The sequence below is a fragment of the Monodelphis domestica genome, chromosome 4 (assembly GCF_027887165.1).
Source record: "Monodelphis domestica isolate mMonDom1 chromosome 4, mMonDom1.pri, whole genome shotgun sequence".
Taxonomy (NCBI): Eukaryota; Metazoa; Chordata; class Mammalia; order Didelphimorphia; family Didelphidae; genus Monodelphis; species Monodelphis domestica.
The window spans coordinates 344,304,103-344,318,810 of record NC_077230.1 but is presented as its reverse complement, the minus strand read 5'-3'; the positions used below and the strand labels follow the sequence as shown (position 1 = coordinate 344,318,810).

At 42.9% G+C, this 14,708-nt stretch overlaps 1 protein-coding gene across 19 annotated transcripts in view; it reads right to left on the bottom strand.

Annotated features, from left to right (window-relative positions):
* ARRB1 (arrestin beta 1) overlaps positions 1-14,708 on the bottom strand; it is a 141,858-nt gene that overhangs the window by 59,854 nt on the left and 67,296 nt on the right. The window contains exon 1 of one of the 19 annotated variants that reach the window (XM_056794971.1): positions 328-839. The exons of 17 other annotated variants lie outside the window; for them this stretch is intronic. In XM_056794971.1, the coding sequence (XP_056650949.1) occupies positions 328-404 (77 nt within the window). In that variant the 5' untranslated portion in view covers positions 405-839. Of the gene's footprint in view, positions 1-327; positions 840-14,708 lie in introns of those variants that run through there. One more of the 19 variants, XM_056794967.1, reaches the window with a different exon arrangement.

Below are 14,708 nucleotides of genomic sequence, written 5' to 3'. Positions count from 1 at the left end.
CCCCAGGGAGGTAGGTGCTATTAGTATCCCCATTTTACAGATGCTGTATTAATTAGAATTTTGAACCCTTGGACTTCATCCCCCAGAAGTCCTTCAGTATTTCCCAGAATTCCTTTCCTCTCTCCACCACGCTGAGTGGTCACATTTGTATAACTTTCTGTGGGCTCCTCCCTCTTCCTCTTCTTTATGGAGATCACAGCTGAAGTTAGTTAGCTCCCTTTTAACTCGTTTTTATTTTAATAAATCGTATAAATACTTGAGTTATTGTATATTAATTTTAATTCTCACAATGCTAAAACTAAAATGAAGAGAAATTACATGACTCACCCAGGATCCCACAGCCAGTACATTTCTGGGTCAAGATTAGAACTCAGGTCTTTCTGTCTCCAAGGCTGGTATTCCATCTACTGTGCCAACAAGGTGCCAGTCTCCTAGCACAAGTGAAGGGAGTGACAGCAGGACGAGGCAGAAAGTAAGCCAGCTGGACTAGAAAGTTGAGTATCTGAGGAAGACTGCTTATTTGGAGATAAGCTTAGAAGGTAGGTTGGACCCAGATTGTGAAAGACCTTGAATGCCAGGGCGAGGAGTTAGAACTTCAGTGAATTGGCAACGGGGCGTTCCCTGACAGTTTCTGAGCGGAGGAATAGCGTAATAAGGTCATGGATGACCCAGCATGAGAGGTCTTGGAGCCTAGGCTGGCTATAGCACCATCATGGAGGTTCCAGGAGAAGAGTCCAAGAGATTCCTGCACTGGCTTTTCCCTTCCAGCTCTGAGTTTCTCTGATTCTCTGAATTCCTGCCCTGGATCCTTCCCTGGGCTATCACTAATGGCCACCGCACCCAAAGGAGGAAAAGAGCTTTTATAAATAAAGCTCAATAGGAAAGTGAGCTGGTTGCTATTCTGAAGCAATTCCATCACTAGAAGGTGCAAGCAGAGATTACAGAAAGTTGGATCTGAAGTCCTCAGATGCTTGCTAACGAGGGTGACCCTGGGCAAGTCAATTCACCCTTTTCTGCCTCAGTTTCCTCAACTGTAAAATGAAGATAATAATAGCCTCTGTCTCCCAGGGTTATTGTGAGGATCAACTGGAATAATATTTACAAAACACTTTGCAAAACTTAATTGTATTTGTATGCAAATACAAAAATATTTGTAATAATGGTATGAAATGTGAGCAAATATCCCCTTCTCTCTGCCTGATCTAACAAGTTGTAAGATGGACTTCTGATCTCTAAAGTTCTTTCCATTTCTGAGCTGCCAGATTCCATGTGTCCTACCCTGAATGAGGCTTCTTTCTATTATCATCCAGAGTATCCTATAATGCTCTGGCAGTAAGAGATCTCAAGGAGTCAACTTCCTGACATGTCTCTCAAGGGCATCCAAAATATAGTTCTGCCGCCATTCCAAATTACTTTATTTTTTTAAGCCCTTACCTTTTGTCTTAGAATCAATGCCGCGGATTGGTTCCAAGGCAGAAAAGCAATAAGGGCTAGGCAATGGGGGTTAAGTGACTTGTCCAGGGTCATACAGCTAGGAAGTGTCCAAAGTCACATTTGAACCCAGGACATCTTGATTCCACTTTTCACTGAGCACCCAATTAACTTCTTAGAGCCTGAATTTCCCCATCTGTAAAATAGGGATAATAATCCTGGTGCAAAACTACCACCTGGTAAGAAAGGCACTTTGTAAATCTCACACTGATAAAGGGATGACATCATTACTGCTCCCCTTTACTCCCCCATCGATAACTCTTGGGCTCTCCATTGCAGTCCTATCTATTTCACCTCCCAGAATAAAGGTTGGCACTCCCCATACCTTATTCCCTGGCCACCGCCCTACCCAATCTCTGATCCATGACAGAATCACAGGACCTAAAGCTAAAAGAGACCCTAGAGATCCCCAAGTACAATCCCCTCATTTTATAAAGGAGAAAGTCGAGATTGAGAGAGAAGACATGGCTTACTCAAGGTCACAAAACTCAAGAGTAGCTAAGTCAAGATTACCACTCTTCTGCCTTGGACCCAATACCTGGTATTGATTCTAAGACAGAAGGTAAGGGTTCAAAAAAAAAAAAGAAGTTCATGTTTGTTGTTTACATTCATAATAAAAATTTAAATAAAAATATAGTAATACTCCTAAAGCCAACCTCGGCAACTTCAATCCCTATATAACTAAAAAATTACTTCCAATGCATAACCCCATTTTTAAAGGGTCAAAGCTTCCATTGGATCTTCCAAACTGTGGGAAAGGCTCTCCATTTCAAGGGCAACTTCTTTGATAAAGATGGCCCCTGAGGCATCAAAGGCTAAGAACCATTCGCCAGTCCCTCCTTCTCACTCTCTCCCATTCATTCATTCATTTATTCAATGATTACTTTGGCCAAACTTACCACAAGCCACGATCCATATTTCCTTAGATTTTCAGGGGCTAATGAGGAAGAAAAGAGAAGGCCTAGGGGGAGTAGAAGAAGTAAGACAGAGAGGGAGGAGTTGGATTTCTTAAAGAAACCTTTTCTTTTTTTTCTGGCAATGTACAAACCCTCAAGGCTCCTAGAGTCAGAGGCCTTATAAAATTTTTACTTTGTGGGTTGGCGGTTGAGTCACAGCTGCAAATTCATCTCAAAGGCCAGACCTGGATGCTCCCCATCCCACAAAAAAAGACAAGGAAGATGACTTCCTCCCAACTCAGAATCTTCATTTCTCTCCTGAATCTATGATCTGGGAAGATCATTGTGGCTAGTCCCCTGCCACCAGGAAGAATTCCATCCTCTCAGAGACAGAGAGGACCGCAGGTGATCTCGTCCAACCTGCTCAGACATCACTCTCCTCCTCACACTCTGAAATCCATCCACAATGGCCCTACAGGAGTCGTGTTCCCACCTCCGTGCCCATGCCAAGAATCAATCCCTCTTCTCGCCTCCCCCTCGTGGAAGCCCTGCTTTCCTTCACGACTTCAGAAGGCACTGAAGCCTCTCCTGATCTCCCCAGCTGCTGGTGTGCTCCCTTCCCTAACAACCTTCCATTCATCCTGTATATATCCGATATCTTTATTCAGATAAGCATACTATGCATATGTATCTGCTTATAAATATACCTTTTCCCTGGAACGGCTCACCACCACTCCTATAGCCTGCTCAGCCTGAAATATCCTTCTGAGAGCTCCCACGTCTCCCAGATCCCTTCTGTGGCTTCCATCCCTGACTCCATTCTTGTCTCAACCCCATTTCTGAGCTTCTGGCCTCCAAACCTCGTCCCCTCCGCTCCACATCGTTGGCCCCTGCCCTGTCTTTGCAGCTCCCTTTTCCGTGCTATCTTTCCCCACTAGAAATGAAAGCTTCCTAAAGGCAAGCACCAGCTTTCTGCTTGCTTATATATGTGTCCCCAACACTTAGCAGAGTGCCTGGCGTGTGGTTTCCCCCATTCCATCCATATCGATGCTGTTTTCCCCATCAAAACATAATTGATCATGTAAAATCCAGTGGAATTGCTTGTTGGCTATGGGAAGGAGGGTGGGAGGAGGGGAGGGAAAGAATATGAATCATGGAACCATGGGAAAATATTCTAAATTAATTAATTAAATTAGATTTTGCAAATAGGAAAAAAAAACATAAGTTGAAGGAGGGCAAGGGTTGTGGTGTCATTTTTGTCTTTTTATTCCCAGTGCTTAGAAGAGACCCTAGCTTTGTTTTTACTTTTTCCCAACTCCAATTTAGGGAACAGGAAAGTGAGAGGGAGAAACAGGAAAAAAATTATTAATTTCTTTTTTTTTTTCTAAAGAGAGAAATGGACTAAGTTAAAGAATCCTCAATCTAAAACTAGAAGGGACCTCGATCTTTAACAAATGCTTTAAAAAAATTAAAACCCTTACCTTCTGCAGAAAAGTGAAAAGAGCTAGGCAATTAGGGTTAAGTGACTTGCTCTGAGTCACACAGCTAGGAAGTATCTGAGGCCAAATTTGAACTAAGGTTCTCCTGACTCCAACCCTGGCACTCTATCTAGAGAACCACCTACCTGCCCCAACAAACCCATGTTAATTAATTGATTAACTGATGGAGGCCTTTCTTGATCCCCCTAAGCTATTAGTGTCCCTCACACCAAAATCACCTTGCATCTACTTTGTATAGACCTGCAAGTACATGTTGTTTTCTCCTGTAGAATGTAAACTTCTTGAGGCCAACGATGGCTTCATTTTTGTTTTTTTAACCTTAGTACCAAATGTAGGACCTAGCACATATCTAGCAAGGCTTCATAAAGGTTTATTGATTGATTGACCAATTCTCTGATTGACCACATGCTATTCTGATCCAGCACATTTCTATTCACACACCCCTATCCCACATTCCCCCAGCATTTGGGGTCTCTGATGGGCCTATATTCATTTGCACTAGGAGATCCTTCATCTGGGGAAAGCCTCAGGGACTCAAAGCCTCAGAACAGTAGAATGTTCTTTGTTCTAGGAAATGAAGGTCTTCCACCAATTTAAGGCAATAAACATTTATTAAGGCAGGTGGAACAGTGGATAGAGCACCAGGTCTATGGTCACGAAGACCCAAGTTCAAATCTGACCCCAGATATTTACTGGTTGGGGGACCCTGGGCAAGGCACATAACCATTTGCCTCAGTTTTCTCATCTGTAAAATGAGCTGGAGCAGGAAATGGCAAACCACTCCAGGATCTTTGCCAAGAAAACCCCAAATGGGGTATAAACAGTAGGTCACAAATGGAAAATGACTGAATTCTTCCTTGAGCCTTTATAGGTTTCCAGTTAAGTCAACCATTAATAGCCTATGCTTTGCAAGATTCTTTTTTGGAGGCCCCAGGAAGAGCCTGGACATAGTGCACCCCCTCCAATTAGGAGCTGCCCCATTCCAGGGTCACCCTCTGCTTTTCTTAGTCGGCCTCTGACCACCAATGGTTGGGGCCCCAGAGGGGAGGAATACAACACACCTACATCTCCATCAGCCTCAGATATAGGACACCACTCGGGAGACATTAACACCAACCCTGACATCCACCTCCCTCACCTGGTCATGGCTAATTTCTAAGTGTCACAGCTTGGTACCCTTCCTGCTGCCTCGCCTCAGAGGAGGACAGGTGAGGCTCTGCCCAAGACCAGGGCAGATTCCATCCTTTCCCAGGCATCTGTCAGGGGAGAAGGGAAGAGGGCAAAGGATGACGGGAAAAGTCTCTGAGAGGACCTGATAGCTGTCTCCAATTATTTGCAAAACTGTCTTGTTGAGGAGGGATCGGACTTGTTCTCTTTGGCCCCAGAGACAAAAACCAGAAGTAGTGGGAATAAGTTGCCATGAAGAGAACTAGACTTGATAAAAGGAAAAATGGTCTAACTGTCCAAAAGCAGACTGAGCAGTGTTAGGGTGGGATGGAATCTCCTTCTTTCTCAGTCTTCAAGGAAAGGCTGAATGACCACTTGCCAGGCATGTTTTAGAAGGGGCTCTTTTTGGACCTGGTCAATGTGGGAATTTATTTTGCTCAACTATGCAAATTTGTTCCAAGAGCTTTATTTTTCTTTTTCCCCAACTCCAATTTGGAGAGAGGGAAAGTTAGAGGAAGAAAAAAACTTTTGTTAACAGGGAAGATTTTTAATTTAATTTTTTTTTGAGGGAAATGGGGGCAGTTGGATAGCTCAGTGAATTGAGCCAGGCCTAGAGATGGGAGGTCCTAGTTTCAAATCTCAGATACTTCCTGGCTGTGTGACCCTGAGTAAGTCACTGAACCTCCATTGCTTAGCCCTTACCACTCTTCTGCCTCAGAATCAATACATACTTTTGGTTCTAAGATGGAAGATAAGGGTTTAAAAATAAAAAAGAAGTCATTGCTAAAGTGGAAAATGGGTGCTCAAAGGGGAGGAATTCCATGTGAACTGGAATGACCTCCAGGAAGTGATACAGAGTGAGAGGAGCAGAACCAGGAGAACATTGTACACAGAGACAGATTTGTGGCACAATCAAATGTAATGGACTTCTCCATTAGTAGCAATGCAATGACCCTGAACAACTTGGAGGAATCTACGAGAAAAACCACTATCCACATCCAAAGGAAACACTGTGGGAGTAAAAACACTGAAGAAAAACAACTGCTTAATCACATGGGTCGAAGGGATATGGTTGGGAATGTAGACTCTAAATGAATATCCTAGTGCAAACAACAAAGCATGGAAATAGGTTCTGATCAAGGACAACAGTAATACCCAATGAAATTGTGTGTGGGCTGCAGGAAGGGTAGGTGGAGGGCAGGGAGGGAAATAAAGTGAGTATTGTAACAAACATACATACATACATACATACATACATACATACATACATACATATATACATGAATGAATAAATGAATAAAGCCCAAAAAAAGAATGTTAAAAAATAAATAAAAATAAAGAGGAAAATGGACTAAATCAAAGACTCCTCAGTCTAAAAGTAGATGGGGTCTCAGCAGGCTTCTATGTATTCTATCCACATCTTCCCTCCCCAACGCCTAGATCCAACACAATCTATTCTCTCCACAGTCCAGTTGTATCCTTGTCCTGGGGCAACTGGGTGACCCAGTAGATAGAGAAATGGACCTGGCGTTAAGAAGACTCATCATCAAGAATTCAAATCTGGCCTCAGATGCTTACTAGCTATGTGACCCTGGGCAAGTCACTTATCCTTGTTTGCCTCAGTTTCTGCATCTGTAAAATGAGCTGGAGAAGAAAATGATAAGCCACTCTAGTATCTCTGCCAAGAAAACCCCAATCAGACACAACTGAAATGACTCAATGACAAACATCTTTGTCATCCTGGCGTCCAAATATATTCTGACTCTCCTTCCTCATGCCTTTGAGGGCTCCAACAAAACCATACAACCTTCTATGTAAACACTCTAACTTTCCTCATTTCAGAGAGGAAGAGACAAAGGACCACGATGCCAAAGGTCTCAATCAGCCCTGCATCCTCTGAACAGATGCTCTCCAAAGGCTCTCCCAAACTGGAGATCTAGGATGATGCTAAGAGTCCCCAGGATGGCAATGCTAGGATGACATGACTCAGAGACTTCAGAGAGAGCTTCAGCTTAGTCCCTAAGATGTTGCTATAGAGAGCCTGGGAACAGGAGATCCAGGCCTGCATCCCGGAGGGGCTCATCCCCATGGCTTTCCGCCCAGTCCCCATTCCAGGCAGCTCCTGTTAATTGCATCTTCTGCTAAAGCTGGCCCTGCTGAGCTGCTATTATTTAGCATTGATCCACAAAGTGCTTTGCCATCCTTTTTACGGGTTCTGCATCACTCTAATTAGGACTGGGGTGAGAGGAGGTGTAAGATATCATAGGATCAATGATTTAGAGGCCATCTAGTCCAAACCCCTTACTTTGTGGATAAGGATACTGAGGCAAGTTATGTGGCTTATAGCTAATAAGAATCTGAGGCAAGATTTGAACTCTATCCACCTAGCTACCATGATGGCACACCAGGAGCCTGCACTTGGGGCCTGAGGAAAGTCAATGACTCTGTGACATACAGCAGGATAACTTCTAGAGAAGGAATCATGGGCCCCTTGAGTGATTTGATGAAACCCATGTACCCCTTCTCAAAAAGCATAAAATAAAAATCCATGAGATTTTAAAGGAAACCAATTATACTGAAACACAGTTCACAAAATGTTTTTTAATTATAATATTTTATTCCCCCAATTATATATAAAAATAATTTTAACGTCTTTTTTGAACTAAAAAGATGTTTAAGTTCATGGCCCCCAGGATAAGAATTCTTGCTAAAGAATCCAAGCAGACCCTGTGGCAGAGGAAAGATCAGGACTTCACCAAAGCTCTAGCCTGTGCTTGCTAGACAAGCCTGAAGAATTTTTGAGTTGCATTTTTCAATCCATCTTTGAAAGTCCAACTCAAATTTCACCACCCCCAGGAAGCTTTTCCAGCCCCGCAGGCTGGTAATGCCTTTCCTCTCCTTCCCTCAAACTCCATACTGCACTTTGCTAGCCTAACTCCACTATTTTATAACAGTTATTTGTCTCTGTATCTCATCCCTCAAATGCTAATAAAATATTCACGGCTTTTTAAAGCACTTTAAACATATAATCTTCATTTATCCTCACAATAATCCTATGAGGTAGGCGCTCTTATTAATCCCATATAACAAGTGGAGTTGAAGTGCCTTGCCCAGGGACACAGAGATGCTAAATGTCTGGATTGGGATTTAAACTCATATTTTCCCAGTTCCAGAACCAGATATAAAGCCTGCACTGGACAATGAGCACCATATCTTCCCCCAGCTTCTCCCTAAATGTTTGCTGAGTTGAACTGAAATTTAACCAAATTAAGTGACTCAAAAATCTGCATTTCTAGTTGCGACCTCCCCCCTCACCCAGGTCCAGTTCTGATTGTCAGATAGATTTCACAGAGGTATCCTGCCCAAACCTGAAACTCAAAGGCCGACAACTGAATTTACCTTCTTCTCCTCCTAATTGACGTCAATCTCTGTCTATTGATGGCCTAAGCATCCTTTTGGTCATTCAAGGCCTAAAGCTCAAAACAACTTTGACTTTCCCTTCTTCCTCATCCCCCATATCATGGCCAAGGCCTATTGATCCTCTCTCCTTAAGAATGCTCATGTTCATGGATAGGCAATTTTCAGATAAAGAAATCAAAACTATTAATAATCACATGAAAAAGTTCTCTAAATCTCATAATCAGAGAAATGCCAATCAAAACAACTCTGGGGCATCACCTCACACCTAGATTGGCTAGGTGACAGCAAAGGAATGTAATGAATGCTGGAGGGGATGTGGCAAAGTTGGGACATAATTCATTGCTGGTGGAGTTGTGAATTGATCAATTGATCCAACCATTCTGAAAGGCAATTTGGAACTATGCCCAAAAGGCACTAAAAGACTGCCTACCCTTTGATCTAGCCATAGCACTGCTGGGCTTGTACCCCAAAGAGATAATGGAGAAAAAGACTTGTACAAGAATATTCATAGCTGCGCTCTTTGTGGTGGCAAAAAATTGGAAAATGAGGGGATGCCCTTCAATTGGGGAATGGCTGAGCAAATTGTGGTATAGGTTGGTGATGGAATACTATTGTGCTCAAAGGAATAATAAAGTGGAGGAATTCCATGTGAACTGGAAAGACCTCCAGGAATTGAGTGAAAGGAACAGAACCAGGAGAGACTGATACACTGTGGTACAATCGAATGTAATGGACTTCTCTACTAGCAGCAATGCAGTGACCCAGGACAATTCTGAGGGACTTATGAGAAACAGCACTGTCCACATCCAAAGGAAGAACTGTGGGAATAGAAACATAGAAGAAAAACAACTGCTTGATTACATGGGTCGAGGGGGATATGACTGAGGATGTAGACTCAATGCAAATATTAACAATATGGAAATAGGTCTTGATCAATGACATATGTAAAACCCAGAGGAATTACTCATTGGCTAGGGGGAAGGGGGAAAACATGAATCCTGTAATCATAGAAAAATATTCTAAATCAATGAAATACAATTTTTCAATTCAAAAAAAAAAAGAGAGAGAGAGAATGTTTGTGTCCAGGATCCACTCACAATACACAATTAGAGCAGAACCGTATCCTTTTCACCAACAGGAATTCTCCTAACTGGACAGTCTCCTCCTTCTATAATCTGTCCCCCATCCAGCTTCCAAGAGACATCCTTGAACAAATCCTGAACAACTAGACTGAGTAAGGCAGAAGACCTGAACAAGCAAGCAAGAGTCCTTGACTCTAGGCCCCATGCCACCAAAAGCTAGGTATATCCTGTCCTGTCTAGAACCTTCCATTTTCTTTTCTGTATAATGGAAGGGTCAAACTAGTTCAGGGGCTCTCCATTTTAGAGTCTGCAAACTTGTTTTTGCCTATATTTTTAATATATTTGGAATTAAATATTTATTATATCATATATTATTTAAACATAATATTTTCATTAAATTTTATATCATTTTAATTTAATATGATTGTACTATATTGTGTACTGATATAATTATCATATAATCATGAATATTTAATGTATTATGAATTCCTCTATTTGGTTTTAAGAAATAACTATTTCAATATAATTATTTTCCTTTGTAATCCCATGTATTTTATTTGGTACATTTAAAAACATTCTGAGAAAAGATCTACAGGTGTCTCCAGACTGACAAAGGAGTCCAGGACTCAGGCAAGGTGAAGAATTCCTGTCCTGGCTGATCTCTAAAGTCCCTTACAAATCACCTGGGTTATTAGACTTGTGAGCTCTTTCTGTAAGGGAAAATAACAAAAAATAATTGACATTTATTTGGTGCCTCACATATTTTATTTTATTTTATTTAGTCCCAACAGCAATCCTGAGAGGGAGGCGGTGGCCATGAGGTAAGAAGTCTGGAGAGTGAATCAGACAAAATAGCATCCTATAACCCTATAGCTATTTCAGGTTTTACAAAATGCTCCCCTACCCTGCCAACAAACGTGTGAAGCAGGCAATTCCAGAAGGATTAGGCTCCCCATTTCCTAGAAACACACAAAGTTCAACCGGTCCAAATATGAAAAGCAAATGACTGATGGAGCCAATATCCAAGTCCAGGGCTCTGTCCACGGAACACATTGACCAGGTGATCTCTGGCAATGCTTCTCAGATAAAGCATGGCAGGGTGTATAGTGGGTAGAAAATCTGACTTGGATCATTTGGGCTCAAAGCCTTTGTCTGTTGCTACCTGTGTGCTGTGAGGGCTTCTCTGGGCCTTCCCATTTCCCTCATCTTACAAATGAGGAAGCTGGACTCAAGTCCCTTCCACGTCTAAATAGAGGATCCTGTGATTTCTAGAGAAAACAGGGATGAAGAGAAGCTTCCCATCCAACCCTGGAGGGAAAACGGTTCTGTCACGCCTAATGTAGACAGAAGGAAAACAAGCAGAAGACATCCTTCAACAGATGACATCCCCCCAGGGAGCTGCAGCCTAGAGTCTAAGGGAGGGAGGTGGACCCAGAGGAGCCTCAGCCAGGCAGGGAAAGAAGCAGCTGCTCAGCCCCACAGCCTGGTCTGCGGGAGACAGCCTCGGGCGGCTAAGGAGATGGTGTCCCTGCCTTAGCCAGGGTGTAAACAAACAACCAAGATTAATACTCAAGGGTCACTTGATTGAAAAGATTCAAATATGGGTGTGTTTGTTTAAAGATCAGTTCCTCTTTGCTTTCAATGGCAAAGATGTTAGATCCTAGCAGATGGGCCTCCCCATTCTCTTCTGGGAAAAAGGGGTTGAGCTCTGTGGCTGGCTCCTTAGGCAGGAGGCAGGGATTCATGTAGGACTGGAAATTACATCCAGTGAGGACAGGCTGTAAGGACTGGAGTTGTCTAGGCTGAGAGGGGGCACACATAGAGAGAAAAGGGTACATTCATTTAAGACCAGAGGATCTGGGTATAAATCACAGCTCTTCTACTTATGGTGTGACCTTGGATAAGTCATTTCCTCTACGGGCTTTGTTTTCCTCCCTATAAAATGATGACCTCCAAGAGTCTACCAGGTCCTAACGGTCTTAAATTCCTAATGGAGAATAGGATGGCTTCCTTCATATATCTGAAGGGATATCTGGAGGCTGTAAATCTTGAAATCTCTCAGACTTGTGAATGTTAAAAATTTCCCCATGGGGAATTCTCAATTGGAACAATTCCCTACTGGGAACATTCCCCATTTTGATTGTGAGAACTGGCCAGGATCAGAAATGGGAGGACCTCTACTCCACCCTTACTTAAGACTGCTTTAGGGGAGAAAACTCCTTGCTAAACAATGAAAGTACTTAAAACCATACTTATAATGAGGCAAGGAGTTCTTCGAGCCATGCCCGTTTTTAGAATTGATACAATGGGATGCTAGGTACCTATGTGAAAACTTATTCAGAGGTTTTCTCTTGAGGGGATTAGTCGACTCAGCTGTGTTTTCTCTGGTTCAGACTTACTCAGAGGTTTTCTCCTTAAGGGATTAGTCGACCCAGCAGTGTTTTTAGAATGGGTCACCCTTTGGAAAATGTCTACAGTGATTGGTAGATGGAAGAACTTAGGGGAGGTGACATAGGAGAAAACCCCCTATATAAGAAAGAAATCCTTTTGGAGAAAGCTCTGATGAGGATCGCTTGAGAAAGCTCTTGAGATGATGCTTTAGAAGGCTTTTGGGGGCTTTTGGAAGGAGATTCTTTTGGAGATCGCTTGAGAGGAGCTCTTGGAGGAATTCTCTAAGGAGGTCTCTCAAGGGAGGCTGACTCTGGCTGGAACTCCCTCTGGGGAGACCCTGTCCCTCTGAATCCCTTGCTTAGACAAATCTTATGGTGAGTGATAAAAGACTGACTGATTCTCTCTCTCTTAAGACTCAGGTCTAGGCCATATTGGCTTGAGGCCCTTCATAATTATTCCTTTCCTACTCTTCTCTCTTTCTCTAATTCCTCATTATATTATTAATTAAAAATCTCTATAAAACCCAGTTGACTTGGGTATTTGAACAATTGGGAATATTTCCCTGGCGACCACCTTATATCTGATTAAAAAACCAAGACACTGTAGTGAAACATATTTTCTGCAGTCAAATTTACTCACCCACTCTTATATCTATCATAATTTATATCTTCCACCATTTTAACTCACTACAGTTTACAACCTCAACCATTTTAACTCTTACAGTTTATAACTCCCATTCTTTTATCTACAACAGTTTAAGGCTCCAACTATTTTAACTATTACAGGGCAGAGGGAGCAGATTTGTTCCATGTGGCTCCAAAGGGCAACAATGAAAGGAGTAGATTGAGAAGACTTGGGTTCATATTCCATTTCTGAAATTTAATATCCATGTGACCTTTGGGTAAATCATTTAACCTTCCTGAGTCTTAATGATTTCATCTGTAAAAGGATGAAGTTGTCACTAAATAAGTCACTGATTGGACCTCAGTTTCCTCACCTGTAAAATAAAGGAAAAATCCTCTAGCTCTGACATAATACAATTATATACCAAGGTGGGGGTAAGAGGAGAGGGACAGATTGCCTCACTCTTTGAAAAAACTTCCTATCAATCAGAGCAATTCCAAGAAAATGGGCATCCTGCAACTGGCAGGCAGCTGGGTAGCTCAGTGGATTGAGAGCCAGGCCTAGAGATGGGAGGTCCTGGATTCAAATCTGGCCTCAAACACTTCCCAGCCGTGTGACCCTGGACAAGTCCCCCATTGCCTCACCCTTACCATTCTTCTGCCTTGGAACCAATACACAGTATTGATTCCAAGATGGATGGTAAATCCACTTGCTCAAAATGACACAAACAGTAGTCAATGAAAGAGGGTGTATTTGAACCCCCGGGTCCCCTGACTCCAAAAGCAGTACCCTTTTCTCTGTATCACACTCTCTCAGAGAATATGATTAGCAAAGGAGGTAGATGGGTCATCTAGCCAAAGGTTGGCATGACCAAATGGCAGCCCTCTTTCCCATTGGTATCCACAGAAATTCCATGCAATGGGAAGAGAGGATAATCCTCAGAATGTTGATAGGACCAGATTAATGGAAGGACAAGGAAACATAGAAGGGCTATGGCCTGAAGGGCTGGGGGGAAGATCCTCGGCAATGGGATCATAGGCCCTTTAAAATATAAAACATCCTCCAGCCACTTCTATTCCCCCAGCAGAGCCTTCCAAGAAGTGGGCACTGGATACAGTGGAATTGAATTGAATTGAATTTTCCCCCATGGACAAAATGAGATAATGGATGGGAAAGGGCTGGGAGAGAGGTAAAAGGGATGGTTCTCAGAAAGAAATGCATTTCCATTACTTCCAAGAACACACAGATACTCAGCCTTGGCTAACAAGAGGCTGGCAAGTGGCCTTCCTGCCTCATCAGCTTTGTAGAGCAGAGGACTGTTGGCAGTTAGCACATCTTTCTTACCCCAACTGCACTCCTAAAGGGCTTATCTACGCCTGGCATTTTGGCACCCCATCTAAGCCTCTGTCCCTTGTGAGAACTGTTTCCTGAAGGTGACCAGGATGAAGGGCTTTGGGATCATGTACTAGAGAGTCAGCAGAACTGGGATTTCTTTGGTTTAGGGGATGTCCAGTGAGAAATTTCCCTCTACTAATGCAGAGAGGTACTTTCTCGGAGACTCAAAGTCTTAGAAAGTTGCCTCAAGATCGAGTAACATGCCCAAAGCCACAGAACCTAGGACTTCTGGGAGCAAGGGCAGCTCTCTACTGTAAACCTCTCTTATCTACAACTATTTAACACTCAAAACTATTTTAAATCTAACACTACCCCCTAATGCCAGGATACTTCCACTTGCTGTAGAAGGAGCATTTGAAAGAACTGGGAGTGGGTTAGCCTGGAGAAGAGAAAACTTTGGAGAAGGGAAGATGGGGAGAGAGGGGGAAGATGACACCTGTCCAAGGAAAGAAACCTTACATCGTACTCCATTCTACTTGGCAGGAAAGGCCAGAACCAGGGGCAGCTGACAGACACTGAAAAACAATGGCAAATTTGGTCTGGACATAAGGAAAAACTTCCTACCACTTAGGGTTGCCCCAAGGTGGAATGAGCTACCCATTCCAGGTGCCAAAGTCACAGGATTACAGAATCTGAGTCAGAAGGAACCCTCAGAGACCATCTTGTCCAACTGAGTAGAGGTCTTCAAGCAAAGGCAGGAATTCCACTTGCCCTGTGTGCTCTAGAGAGAACCTTCCTTAACA